This window comes from Teleopsis dalmanni, chromosome 1, assembly GCF_002237135.1.
Source record: "Teleopsis dalmanni isolate 2A chromosome 1, ASM223713v2, whole genome shotgun sequence".
NCBI lineage: Eukaryota > Metazoa > Arthropoda > Insecta > Diptera > Diopsidae > Teleopsis > Teleopsis dalmanni.
In genome coordinates this window covers 36577809-36592465 of record NC_051846.1, presented here as the reverse complement: position 1 = coordinate 36592465, position 14657 = coordinate 36577809, and the positions used below count along the sequence as shown (strand labels likewise).

The window sequence follows — 14657 nt, the reverse complement described above, 5'->3', positions numbered from 1 at the left end:
GTTAGCTAAAATTAGATTAATGTATGTGTATATATATGCGTCTGTGTATGTATATTTTTTACTTATTTATATATTTATTTATTCATAATGCTCACTTTATATATTTTTTATGTGCAATAGTTTTTTCTTTTGAGATTATACATTATTATGGAAAATATTTTTGAAAAACTTTAATGCAATGATTGAACGAGTATTAATAAAAATTAATTGCAAAAACTTACGAAATTATAAATTTAATACGAATTGTTACTTAATAACTAATAAAATTTAATGTTTTAAAGAACATTCATAAAAGTGAAAAAGCTTGTACAAATTTATGTGTATTAAAATATCTTGGCTTCACTCCTGTCGAATATATCCAAGCAGTAGATAAATTACTTCAGTATTAGCTGATATAAGGAAGCGACATGCCAGTTTAATTAGTTGTAGCAGTGTTCTTGGTTTGGAGAAGTCTTTGTCTTTTCGTCGTTTTTTGAAAACAGAAAATAAGACTATTTAGGACTTCAGCAGCGGTGATATGATATTTAAAGCGTAATTTTCAATAGAATATATTATTTGCTGTTAACCAGTTTACTTGAGAAATGTTTTTACTTATGGCATAAATTATCAATATTTTCATCCATTCATGGAAAATAAATCAAACTCTCAACTTTTTTTGTCTCCGAAATAATTGGTAAGTTTTAATATATTTCTTCCTTCTAAGTAACAAATATTATTTTTTGGTATAAATATCGAAATTATTAGGTCGCTGCTAAAGTTTATTCGAAAGTTAAAAGAATAAATAAAAAATGATCGGGAAAGTCATTTAACAACTTTTAATAAAAAAACTAAAATTAGGAACAAATGGGTTCAATATTATGGTAAATAATTCCTTCCAGATCAACCCTGAATTACAATCTATGCGTGTAATTGGTATTATTAACATAGGAAACATTCAAAATCTTCAACTGACATATGTTTCCTTAGTAACATAACAATTATCAAAAAAAAAATATTTTTTGTTTACTGTTTATGTCATTTAAACAAAACGTTATTTGCTATAAGAAGTAAAACGTCTTCATATTAATCTAAATATTTTCCACAAAAGAGGACAATTTGGAGTCATTATAATATATTTTAATTCGTTGCCTTTTTGTGATAATTCTTTTAATTCGATATGGTTATTTTAAAAGTTAAACGTGGTGATGAACACCTTTTTCTATATGAAGCATGTATTACTACTGAGGCCACATCAATTATAGGTGATATAACTGCCATTTATAATGGGCGTTTAAAAATATATCGTGTGTGCATGGAAATCGAAGAGTTAAGTGAGCACGGCCCGATGATACCAAATGAAATGATGGGTTTGACTGATGAGCAAATTGTTGAGCTAAAATTGGAAGATATATGGGCTGAAAAGTGTGTTCCTTCTGGTGGATTTTTATTTAACAAAGATCCAATGGGCCGTCGTAATGGACGTCAGCCAAATGAAAAAATGCAAGAAGTTTTAATGAATGCCGTAAAAGATGCAAAAGAACTTGTTGATAAGGTTTCTAAAACAACAAATTATATTTGTTTAACATTAAACAAGATGAAATAAAATATTTTCTTTTTGTATATAAATTTTAGAAATTAGTGCTGGCTTCGAAACCACTTACATTGAAAATTGTATCTGAGGCTTTAAATATATTGCGTGGTGCTGTTACTATTGTTTATCCAATGAAATTACCACCGAATGATATTATTCGAATGGAATTTAGTAACACTGAAGATCTCAGCGGAACACAAGCTTCAAAGGAAGTTATTGAGCCGTCGAAGGCTCAGTTGTGGTTTGCCGGACGACAAGTTTTGCCCGACAAGAAGTTAAGTGATTATATGGGTACTAATGATAAAACTAAGGTTAGTTTTTATATAAAAAATTGTTTTACTTATATGCTCTATATGTAGTTCATAATAATATTAATAATATTATTCTTACTATAGTATAGTATACCATATATAGTATTATATGTATATATAGTAATGTTGTATTTATTATTATAAAAATATAGTATATATAGTTCATAATAATATATGGATTTATATATACTAATATGAATTTATTTTTTAACTTAATACAAAAAAATTTAGTAATAATTTACCTAAACTTATCAAAACCTAGGTTGTTGTTAAACTTAACTCAATTGGTGAAGGTCCTCCAGGACGTGAACCGGTTCTTACCGAAGATATTCGCCGTAGAATGATGGCTGATGCTTATCGCAGACAGGAAGAACTCAAGGTAAGTGAAAGAAACATATATTAATGAGTTAAATAAATTATTAACTGAAATATTTCTGTAAATTTTGTCCGTAATTTTTTAAACACCTTAATGGAATATCTGATCACCATTGGATCTTAGAAATGAAAAATATCGCATTTTTATCTAAGACAATCAAAACACTTGAAAAGCCCCAGAATTTTTAGAATTGTTTTTATTATAACATACATGATTTTTTCATTGTAAAATTTACTAATCTATCTTAAATTGAGAATAGCGGGGAGGTTTTGGTACAATTTTTATTTGGCTTGTTATATCTGACTTAGTCAACTATAAAAAGGGGCTCATTTTACGATGTAATTTTTTTTTTGACATCTTGAGAATGATCTGCCTTTATGCTAAAGACTAAATCTCTTTGTCTTTCAATTCCAAAATTTGCTTGTGATGCTTGTAGTACCTACATATAGGTATTGTTAATCGGTTTTTTTTTTATATCAAATGTTCCTTACGTTGTTCATCAACTTCAATTTCTCGTATATAATTCAAGTAACTTTTAGAGGTACTATAAACAAATTTTATTTGAAATTGAATTTTATTGAACCAAATGTTTTGAATTATTTACAATTATTTACAATGTGTGGCAATACAAAGTTTTTTTACAAAGTTTTAGACATTCACATTAGCATTGATTTTACGGTTCAGAAAAACAACTTAAAACGACCATTGTATAACACATCTGATCCGCTATCACAAACAGTGATATTTAAGTTCTCTTGATCATTTGACTTTTATAAAGTTTCATATGACCTTTTTGTTAAATTAATTTAATTTAAAAAGAAGTGATCAATTCTTCAGAATTGATCGCGTTCCTTGAAACGCAAGAGTGGTTGTAAGTTTTTGAACCTGTGGGTTTCATTTTGACTATTTGTTCCACTGTGAGAAGTGCTTCCACTTGTCTGTCTATAGAATCGTTATTTGGCGGAGTATGAATGCAGTTTTGACATTAGTTCAAATGCAAGCAATTTGAACTGCTTGCAGTTTAATTATGGCACTCAGTACTTGTCCTACTGGCAGTTTAATTTGGACTCCTAATGTTTCTCCTCACTACATTTTTTAGAACGCCTTCTAATCATATGGTATTTTCTAACATTAAATAATACTTATTTTTAAAATAAAATAATGTATTTATTTTTTTGTAGAATTAATTTAATAAATATTTTCATTAAGTAAATGTATAAAATACATTAAATTACTAAAACATTTTCGTTTTTAAAGATAATAAACTATAACAGCGAAAATCTATATATTTACGATAACTAAGAAATGCTTCATTAATAGAATTTTTTCCAGATTGATTTTATTCTATTTTTAATTAAATAAAATAAACTTAGCTAGTTTTATATATAAATATATTAACATTTATACTAAATATATAAAACATTTTAATGTGCGTAATATTAATAAAATAATCAAATAAAAGTAATATTTATTTTTAAAAATAAATTTGCATAATTAAGAGTACCATACAAAATTTTTTTTTTTATAAATATTTTTCTTTCTCTATACATTCAAAATCAATCTGGTGAAAGTAGGTGGTTTAGTATATTTTATATAATATTTTTTCTATTAAAATTGCTAAATAAAAACAATAGCTTAGCAATTTCTTTATATATTCATATATACATCGAGTTGATTTACTTAGACAGTTCATATATATATAACCTCTGAAATTTGTATAGATATAGTGATTGTAGTTTTATAGTTTTCGATCAGATTTATTACTACAAATGCATTAGTATTCCTTATTTTTTTTTTAGTTTTCAGTTTAATTGCCTTTGCTACTAGTTGTGATGTGTCAAGCATTTTTTTATATTTATTAAATAAATGGCATTTTTTGTATAGTACAACAATAAACACTTTAGTATATTCCTTTAACATTGTTATTTAAAAAAAAAGTATTTCTTAAATTGTTGGGTTTTTTAATGTTAGGTAACGTTAAAGGCACGTTTAAAGATGCATTTAAATGTCTTTTAAGTATTCTACATTACAGTATGCAAATGCACTTGACCTAAAGTCATAGAATATATTTGTATTTTTATATTATTTTTTTATATTATATTATTTTAAAATAATAACACTCGACTCCACGATTTAAATTCTACAGGATTCAGTTTCTAACACTTGTAGTACAAAAAGTATATATGGATAATTAAGCCAATACATTTTTCCAAAGATCACTGTTGTTAAATATTTGGTGGGCAATTCGATTTTTGAATTTGAAATTTTCTATTCAAAACAGATTTCTAGTCATCAGACATTTAATTTTTAATTATAATTTTTTTTATATATATGTACTGTGAAAAGGCTATGGTAAAAATAATTATTATTCATAATTAAAAATAATTTAATTATTTTTTAAATGTTATTTAAAATCAAATTATTTTTATTTTTTAGTATCATTATTTAAAAAATAAATAATAAATATATCAAATGACTAAGATTACATATTATGTTAAAAATATGTAAAAGAAATACAATAAAAATAAAAAAATAAATAAAAATATGTTAAAGACAAATGTTCCAACTAGTGGCATATTAGGTTTCAATATGTACAGTACAGTATTGAGTTTCAAAGTTTCCCTACTATTTTTTGGATCACTAAATATAAGACAAAGTTGATCTTCTTCGATGTCTTTTATAAAAACTTTAAATTAGTACTTAATCCCTTCTTTACATGAATCTCTGATATGCCCCTGTTATTAACTCTGGAGACTTAAAATATATCAATTTTAAAAGAAGCCATTTTCGTTTATGCTGCTCCTTTTACTTTTTCGTCAGTAATTATTTATTTTTCATCAAATTTTAAACTTAGAATTTTTATTAGAACTTAGAATGAATTTTGTATGTTTAATTTTTTTTTAAATTGGTCATTGGTTATTACCATGTTATATTGTTAGCAATATAAATTCTCTTTTTAAAAAATAATGTATTAATTTTTACAATTAAAAAAAAAATAACTGTTAATATATATGTTTTAATTAAACAAATGATTTAAAATAATAAAATAATTTATAATTAATTGTTTCTATCACCAAAACTTTTTAATAATAATTTTGTTTTTAAAACGGGCTAATTGCTTAATTATCAAAATTATTATTATAAAATAATTTATTAAATTTCAATGACACTTCGACATTAAGCTTTTGCAGCTCACAAACTTTGGCGGTATTAAAAAATTAAAAAAAATTATTTAATAATAAAATTAATTTAATTTAATAAAAATGATTATAAAAACTATAATTTAATTTTTTTTTTATTTTTACATAAGTTTTAACAAATTTAAAGTTTAATAATTTGTTAATTATAATAATTTATTAATAAATAATAATTTATTAATTTATCATTCCGTTTTTTTTTTACTATTCCCAATAAATGCTACTGTACTTCGGTTGTATTTACGGGTTTCAAAAATCAATCTCAATATTAATAATTCAGTTTAATTTTTTAAAATTATTTTAAGAAAATTTTTTGTTTTAATGAAATTAAATACAACTAAAAATTAATTAAAAATTTTTTAAATATTATTTTAAATATGTCACAGTGCAGTTACATTCCAATGTTTTGCGAATTAGAAAAAGCAATTTACTTGCTGAAAATAAAAAATTATTCAGATAAAACACATCACGATTTTTGTTAAAGTATCTGCAAACATTTCTTAAAAATTTTCTATTATATTTATGTTTTATTGCTATTAAGTTAAAATATATGTAAATCTATATATATATATATTAGTTTTTCAAATAAATACATATGTTTTCTATTTGTAAATTCCTCATTTTCAGTGTTTTTAAGTTATTTAAGTTATTTTGGTACTGCAAAAATTACACATAAAAATATTTAATTTACAATTTACACATTAACATTCAATAAATCCATTTGATATTCGTTATATGATAAATAATTAAATTTAAGCTTATGCGTTACTTCACATGCGTCTATATTTGATTACTCAAATTGGTCGAAAACTTCGTTTTTAAGACTTTTAGTTAATTTATTTAAGTATATAAGTTAAGATATAAAGTTTAAATAGCGATTTAGATTTAAATTTAAATAAATTTGTTATTTTGAAACAATTTTAAATAAATTTACATATATATATTTTTTTTTTTTTGGTTTTAATAAGGCATTCATTGTGTTTTGTGGTGTTATCAGTTATAAATGCAAAGATAACTACAATACGATTTAATTATATTGATATTTATGCTGGATGATTTAAAATTTCGTATATTTTTAATGATTTAATATAGATTCTTATATATTTTATATTTATATATATGAAAGTGAATGATAAATTTATATATAAATATTAGTTTGTTCGTATATTTAAAATATTACTAAAGGCTTTTCTGGAGTGTCACATTTAGCAGCTTTTTCTTCATCGACTGTTCTTTCACTGATAACCGTCGATTCATCTGCAGGACTCAGCGGTATTAAAGATTTTGTGCTTCCAATCATTTCGTGCGAATCATGATGTGTATCTTCGTGGTACTTTATTAAAATACAAAAATTCTTGTTATTATCTTTATGTGTGAAAAGTATGTGTATTTATGGTCTATTATTTTCTATATGATTGTTTTAATATCAGTAAGTTTAGCTGTTAGCTAATATTATAAAACAGCACTTCAAAAATATCGTAAACTGTACAATTATTTTACGTTGAAAACTTTTTTGTAGTCAATTAACAACGTAAAAATAAAAATAAAAATAAAAATAAAAATAGAAACTTTCTGTTTAATGCTAGTCTAACGTCAATCAATTTCCTATTAGTGCCAATTATGTGTATATTTATAATTCAATTATAACTCATCTCCCTTTTTGGTATTGCTATTTGATATGTTAGCAATTCACATCGTTTCTCGCACGTATCCTTAACAATTTGTCACAGCTTCATAGAAGCACGTCATAGCTTTTTATTGATTATTTTACTAATGGTGTCATACTTTACGACACGCTATGTAAATGTTATTCTATGACGTTAAACACAACAAACTACACTTACTATATTGGCGCCAGTTAGGTATCTAAATAGCCATTTATACACACATTTACCAAAAAACATATTTATGCACATCAGTTTGTGCTGTTTATAGAAATATGCATTTAAAAATTTTATTGCACCAAAACAGTTCAATTTAATTTTATATTCTTTATTTCTTAAAACTTACATTGGTGTGTCCTTGTGCCATATCCATTATGTCCTCATCAGTTTCATAACTTTTTTGTGGTTTACGCTTTTTGCGATAAACATCATCCATGTCGGATTCTTCACCAGAACAAACACAACGCATTTTAGCATCATCCCCAACCTTTTAGAGTATTCAAGTTTATTCAATTGAAAAATTAATTTAAATATAATTTAATTTAATAAAATTTATTATAATGTATTGTAATATTATATATCAATTAATATATTATTATTATTATTATTATTATTATTATTGTAATTTTATATAACGACTACATGACCACGTAGACCACTTATGCTTCGATTACTTCTACTCTTATAAGCAGTTTTAGTTGCGGTAAAGCTTGCTCTTATATTTAAGAAGCATGCAGGTAATAATGAAGATTATTTTTAGAGTCCGTCAGTCTCAATAATTCGTAGACTTTTATAGTTAAATGTTTTAATCTAATCTTACAATTTGAAGACTAAATTGTGATTTAGTCTTCAATGTGAAGAGATTTTTTTCTTACATATATTCATGATTCAAACATTACTTCAATTAATTTAATTTTTTGAGATTTTTGTGACACTTCCGACTTCTGTTTCTGGTAGTTCGTCGGGGCCCTCGAAGAATTTGAGTATCTATATACTTAGTGCCCTTCTAAGTGGAATATATAATCTCTGTTATCAGACTCTCTCTGTTAAATTAAAGGATCCATTAATAGCACATAGCTATTTATTTTTGTCAAACTTAGAAAGAAGTAAAGAAATTTCTCTACAATTGCATTTTTATAACTACATCTTAAATAATTATCTAATATCTAAAACTTTTATAAAACTTTCTTTTGCTCCTTTATTGAATATTAATTTCTTATAAACTTAAGAACATTACTGAAGCATTTTTAGTTTATCAGGCACCGGGCGTAATTGGATTTTTAAGTGATTTTTTTATATTTGAATCGAGAAATACGCAAAAATACATCTATTATTACTCATATATATGCTCTATGAAATATTTTAGCAAAGACCGTACGAAATATATTGTTTAATATATAAAAAATATAACAAAAAAACTCTTTTACAAAAATTTTGAGGTGAATGAAGTTTTTCACAAATACGATTGTTACTTTTCCAAGGAATTAAATTTTAAACCCTCATAGCTTCAACAACAACAACAAATTAAATAATTTTTACAAATATGTCACATAACTTATTTGAATAAACTGTTTTTAAGATGACTTTTTACGTGAATTTTTCTTTCACATCCTGTATTTATCTTACAAATATATTTACACCATTGAGGGATTTATCTAAACTTCTGAATAGCTTCTAGTAAACCATCTACTACCAAATAGAAATCTTAACAGTCTCATTTGTTAATTTGTACACTGGAATGTCAAATTTTCAAGTAGAAACTTTCCAAGAAGTTTTTGGAGAGAGCTGGACAGTGAATATTTGGTTTTTCCATGCCGTCACCCTGACTGTTTTTAAAGAAGGTGCCAACATTTAGTTGACGATATGTTATAAATAACTTAAGGGAAATTATGATTTTCATGGTGCGAACGTATTCCATTCAACAGTGACATAAATTACTATGAGTACTTTAAATATTCACTTCTTTAAAAACTTCTTGATTAATAAAAGAGTTACTCTCACCTTGACTGATTTCGTTATAATACACAATGTAATGGATGAAATTACAAATAACACAATCGGTACTATAAGTGATACCAACAATTCTCGATAAACCTTATCCAAGTCATAACGAGCAACCACAAAGTCAACTGCAGCGTCCTGTAATAATTAAAAAAATCCAACACATTAACATTTCCTAACTACTTCCAATGCAGATTAAAAATTTAATACTTTATTATAATAGCATTGGTAGCGTGATTGTGCCGTATTATTGTCACCATCATTGCCATAGCGTGCAACAAATTCCTTACATTCACCACGCAATGTATTTACGCAACCTTCCAGATTGATGAACAATTTTTTCTCCTTGTAAATAGTGACGTTTAGCTGATTAGGCAAAAATCTTTGTTCTGGATCTACTGGTCTTGTACTGTTAGCATAAATACTCCAAAATTGAGTAAAATTCATAAATGGTTCTGGTAATGCATCGTGCTCAAGTAAAGTGCCATTTAAGCAATCAGTGGCCCTTTTGGATAAATATATAAAAAGAAAAATTTGGAATATAAAATATACAATAATTTTTTATATCAAATTACACAATCTTATTGTCTCCTTCACGTGTTACAGTTGCACAATTTGTTAATAGATTACCGTCATCTTCCTTCCAAAATTCTGTTGGTTCTATCTTAGCACCGAGTTCATTGCCTCGTGCTTCATTGAAGGCTATGCCATTTTCGCAATCGGCAGCAATAACACTGTCTTCCTGTCAAATATGTAATTACTTCTTTAATCTTAATTTATTTATTAAAATTTTATGCTAATAGTACCTGCATTAGTAGTACATTAATTCTGGCAGTTGTTATTTTTGAGCAGTACCGGTCACAATTGAACGGCCTGCGAATTTTGGTGCAATGCACACCTAAACATTCAAAGAAACCATTAAGTTTTGTATTGTCTCTAGCTGAATTGATTGTTGGTCCATCTGCCTTATGATGGCATAAGAAAAATTCTGACATATTTTTACAATGACCTAAAGTATAATATATTAAGACTGTATATATATATTAATATTTAATATCAAAGTTTAACATTTACCATTGGAACAATTATAAACGCCTCGAAAATTATTGCAAACGGTGCCATTGTTACAATTGAATTTATTTAAACGATTCATATCGATCTAATATATATTAAAAAAAATAGAATTTATTTAAATAATAGTATAGTATAAAGAATTTTGTTTTATTTATGTATAAAACATTTATTAGATTTGGATAGATGCAGCTATCCATACTACAAGTAACACATAGCCCTTCTCTATTTTTTCTCTATTTAATTTGGAGTGTCAAGACTATTATTTTTTTTTCTTACTATAGTACAAAAGTATTTAAATTATAACATTTTTTATTAAGTTTCATTAAGTAATTTATATATAAATTCTAAAGTACTATTTCTCAATTCAATACTAACTGCACTGACAACAATGTCTTGCTAAAAAATAATGTCATTAAACAAAGTGTCTAAAGCCAGAACCAAGTATGGATCGGATAAATATTCAATCCGCTTTGTAAGGATCAGTTCTCATTTTTTTTCAATAAGTAATATCGTTAAATATTTTACGGACCGTTGGTTGAAAAACACTGGACGAAAGTACTGAATGAATCGTACCTCTATAATATTATTATAAATCTATAAATATTATAATTGAGTGAAAGACTATATTTTACTTCTATTTAAAACAATGGTATAATAATTATCCACAAATTGTCAGTGTTTGCAATGTATTGAGTTGCATCGATAAAAGAGTATTTCACACTGTTTTCACGCTTTTTAGTGCTTGTTTGTGGATATTTTGGCTATTATGTACTTTAATGTAGATATTTAAGTTGACTGCAGAACTCTCTCTTAGTGAAAAAAGGGGTTTACTTTGTAATTGATATAAATTAAATTAAAATGAACTGAATATTAGAAGGTTGGTTTATTCATTGATATATTAAAAAAAACCTACAAGTAAGAATTTATGCCATGTTGAATACTGACAACTCAAATGTAAAGTATTTCTCTTATATAGGAGCTTCAGTCGTCTTGACGATTATTCAATTTGCACAAGTTCTAGTAGATTTAAATAAATCGAAAAAAAAAGAGTTTCACTTGTTGATACGGCATAACATCAGAGCAAAAAATAAAATATAAAAATATATAAAATATAATGGTGGAGACCGTCTACCATTATATAGAATGATTTAAAACGTTTTTTCCATTTCTGTGGTTAGACTCCAATGAGTATTCGCTAAGTGGCTAGAATATCTAAATTATATAATAGCTCTGGATAAAGTAATTTAGTAAACATAGATCTTTGAATAAAGATTTGCGAGGTTACTGATGTGGTTAAAGTCTCATGTGTGTAAAAGCGGTTATAACTTTTTGCAATAGCATTTGATTTAAAAAAGGTTTAAATATCAGATACCTTGTCATATTTACTGGCAGTGGATCAAAACTGTATCTGTGTAATCACATCTGAGCAGTGTTTCTGTACCAATATATAAGTGTAGATGATTCATATATATCAATATATTTCAGAAAGAAAACAGCAGTCGATAGAAAGGTCTTCATCTAATAAACGTATTTGTTTTGAAGTCTTCGGTCTTCTGTTTTTTAGATGCACAGAACATACTAATAATAGAATGCATGGAAAAGGCTAAAAAATGTTATTACAGGACGACGTTATGTGATGCTTTTGGATTGTTAACTATAGCAAGTCGAGTTAAGTTTATATATAATAACAGCACCAATGTAGTAAAATAATGGTTTATTTATAATTATAATATATTAAATCATAAACAGTTTATGATTATTACAAGCGAAAAAAGCTAAGTTAAATTATTCGATCAACATCTAAGGCTTAAGCCTTAGCGTAAAAGCATTAGCGTAAAAATCTCGGTCTTAACACCTACTAAAAATACATAAAGACAGCAGAATTAAACTATTTTAATTGCATTTAAGCGATGTCAAAGACTGTTATAAGCGTCTCCAACAAACGCTTATAACCTATAATTTGCTAAACACATGACGTAAGAATCATCCAAGAAGGCTAATATTATCCACTGCAGCTAAAACTATTTATGTTAATGAAGTTAAGATTTAGTCGTTCTCATTGACATAAGCTGATTTATACATGTGAAATAGCTTGTTTGTCACATTAAAACATATGACAAATTTTTTAAATTTTGGTAATTTCTTTTGTGGGAAATTTATTTTTAAAGGTTGCATTTGGCATTTTTTATATTAAATTAGTTGATTTATTCATAATGAATTCATTTATATAAAGGATCTATGCTTGCTAAATTATCCTCATTAGCGGCGACTTTAATAAGTAAAACTGGCTAAATGAGAGAAGTGGAAACCTCGCAGTTAATTTGCGAAAGATAACAATTCGTCAGAGTTGGTCGGCATTGACGAGTGATATGAAAAATTCTAATTGTTAAGGCTAAATATCATACAAATGTGTAATACTATGACGTAATTATAATGATTTGCTTTCTAGATAATTAAAAAAAATGAAAACTTATTTTTTTGTGGACTTGATGGTAAAAATATTTTTTAAACAGCAATTTTATTTTTCTATTAGTTTAAAATTAATTATGTAGGTATGTATGCATATAGTTCAGTATATGTTTGTTTTTAATTGAATTCATTGTTAATTGGCTAGGGACACTCAATTACTAGTCATACTGGCTATTATGAGCTAATGCTACTTTAATGAGTGTTACTTCGTTTCTACTTAAGCGTTAACTAATTACACATTTTATATGTAACAAAAGAAAACTTATGGATTTAAACTTGATGTTTAAAAGAAATTAATTAAAATTCTAGAATAATTTAAAATGAATTATTATACAATAATACATGGTTATTTTTCTATGTAATTTAATACTTTTTACACAAAGAAACGTTTTAATTTGTCGCAATTATCCACTTTTCCCATTTTTATGCTAATGAAAACGAAACCTAAAATTTACTCAGACTGTAAACAAAAGATTTGTCATCAATGAGTCATTTCAATTACCAACAACAATTTTTGAGATACTTTTAAAGTAGCAAATAATGTTTTTAATTCCCACACCTAACATAACATACAGACTATTTTTAGGTTTAATCGTGAGACCCAGTTATACGTATGTATATGTTATAGTACTACACTTACCATCGCACAAGATGTATTGGTGATACGAGTGCAATTGTTTAATTGTATATCGGTTCCATTGCGACGTACTACAGAATGTATTTGGGGACAGAAACCGCTTGTACGTGTTAAACACCATTCACCGCATGAAGCCCATGGACAGTTATTCGGCATTTGTATATCAACAGTTTGGCACATCACTGGATCCAGTTCGAAACCACTCTTAAATGCTCTAAAAATGTAAACACAATTTTGTTTCCATTATATTTTCACTTGAACAACAAAGCGAGTACTGTATTACTTAGTACAGTACAGTGGATTGGGTAGTTCGGTGATATTATTGAGGGGTTGCGGATTGCTAAATGCATTACTTACTTTAGTGAAGGCGAATAAATGGCAGATGACAAATATACAATCGAGACACAGGACAAAACCATGGTCAGTTGACAAAAACAAATTGCGCGACATATTCGCTTGTCTTGTTCGGGTATGAGACGCGGTTTATCTTTACGACGACCCATCGGTGGGTAAATATATTCTCAGTGTTGTTGTAGACGAAGCGCGACAAGTGTCCTTAATCGAAATATTTATATTTTGCCAACAACTATTAGCTATGTTGGCGCCAACAGCAACACCAATACCAACACCAACAACAACGAATTGCCGTTTGAATTGAGTTCTGTTGACAGTTGTAACTTATTTTACGCTTTTATATATGCGAATGTTTGAAATAATAATGAAATGTGCAAAATTGGGTGGGTCCGTTTAATATTTTAATGTATCCTTGTTGTTGGGAGACATGTTGAATTCGTTAAAATCGTTACTGAGTTTTCTTTGAATTCACAAATTAGTCACTATTTTTTTATGCTTTTGTTGTTAACATTTAATTACACTAAAACAGCAATAATTTACACACTTCACATATTAACTAAGTATGTATCCTTTTTGTATTTAGTCGATTATGGTATCCTTTTGACTTTGTGAATGGTTTATGCGTAAGAATTTAAATTCCCATTCTTTCTATTTTATTATTTATTATTTGACTTCTGTTTCTATGTTTTTTGTTTTTGTTAATTTTTATTTATAAATGTTGTGAGTTAACTTGTACTAGTTTTAAGCGTGTTTGGGCATCATTAAATTAACTAAATATTAATGTTATGAATTATGTATGTACTTGAGTATATATATGGGAATGTGCTTAATGTTAATGTAATGAAAGCGTAAGCGATTGTTAAAGCGCGGGTGTATCCGTTGCGTACGGAATTCCAATCAAGACTGATTTTCCTAAAGGATATTGATGGTATGTTGGCAGAAGGATAACATTTCTCTGCAATGCTACTTCCAATTGGTGGGGTTGAAAACAATGCTTCCAGTAT

The 14657-nt window shown here is 26.6% G+C and overlaps 2 protein-coding genes across 2 annotated transcripts; one reads left to right on the top strand and one right to left on the bottom strand.

The window, feature by feature from the left end:
- Positions 1-1000: 1000 nt before the first annotated feature.
- Positions 1001-2284, top strand: LOC119679584 (cilia- and flagella-associated protein 298-like). The gene is made up of 3 exons (XM_038092032.1): positions 1001-1531; positions 1612-1881; positions 2144-2284. The coding sequence occupies exons 1-3, from the start codon at positions 1157-1159 to the stop codon at positions 2282-2284; spliced, it is 786 nt and encodes a 261-aa protein (XP_037947960.1). The 5' UTR covers positions 1001-1156.
- A 4308-nt stretch (positions 2285-6592) lies between these two features.
- On the bottom strand, positions 6593-14640 carry LOC119673110. Its single transcript, XM_038084342.1, has 9 exons — positions 13657-14640; positions 13303-13513; positions 10194-10278; positions 9926-10128; positions 9695-9861; positions 9330-9624; positions 9120-9257; positions 7465-7605; positions 6593-6787 (listed from the first exon to the last, which is right to left on the bottom strand). Exons 1-9 carry the CDS (start codon positions 13800-13802, stop codon positions 6623-6625), a joined length of 1551 nt encoding a protein of 516 aa, XP_037940270.1. The 5' UTR covers positions 13803-14640; the 3' UTR covers positions 6593-6622.
- Positions 14641-14657: the final 17 nt, after the last annotated feature.

Excerpts from the sequence above, each read along its gene's own strand:
- LOC119673110 (XM_038084342.1), bottom strand. The coding sequence starts at position 13,802 with ATGGGTCGTCGTAAAGATAAACCGCGTCTCATACCCGAACAAGACAAG. Across the intron at positions 13,514-13,656 it reads ATTTATTCGCCTTCACTAAA|AGCATTTAAGAGTGGTTTCG; the intron begins GTAAGTAATGCA and ends TTACATTTTTAG. Across the intron at positions 10,129-10,193 it reads CGTTTATAATTGTTCCAATG|GTCATTGTAAAAATATGTCA; the intron begins GTAAATGTTAAA and ends ATTATACTTTAG.
- LOC119679584 (XM_038092032.1), top strand. The coding sequence starts at position 1,157 with ATGGTTATTTTAAAAGTTAAACGTGGTGATGAACACCTTTTTCTATAT. Across the intron at positions 1,532-1,611 it reads CAAAAGAACTTGTTGATAAG|AAATTAGTGCTGGCTTCGAA; the intron begins GTTTCTAAAACA and ends TATAAATTTTAG. Across the intron at positions 1,882-2,143 it reads GTACTAATGATAAAACTAAG|GTTGTTGTTAAACTTAACTC; the intron begins GTTAGTTTTTAT and ends ATCAAAACCTAG.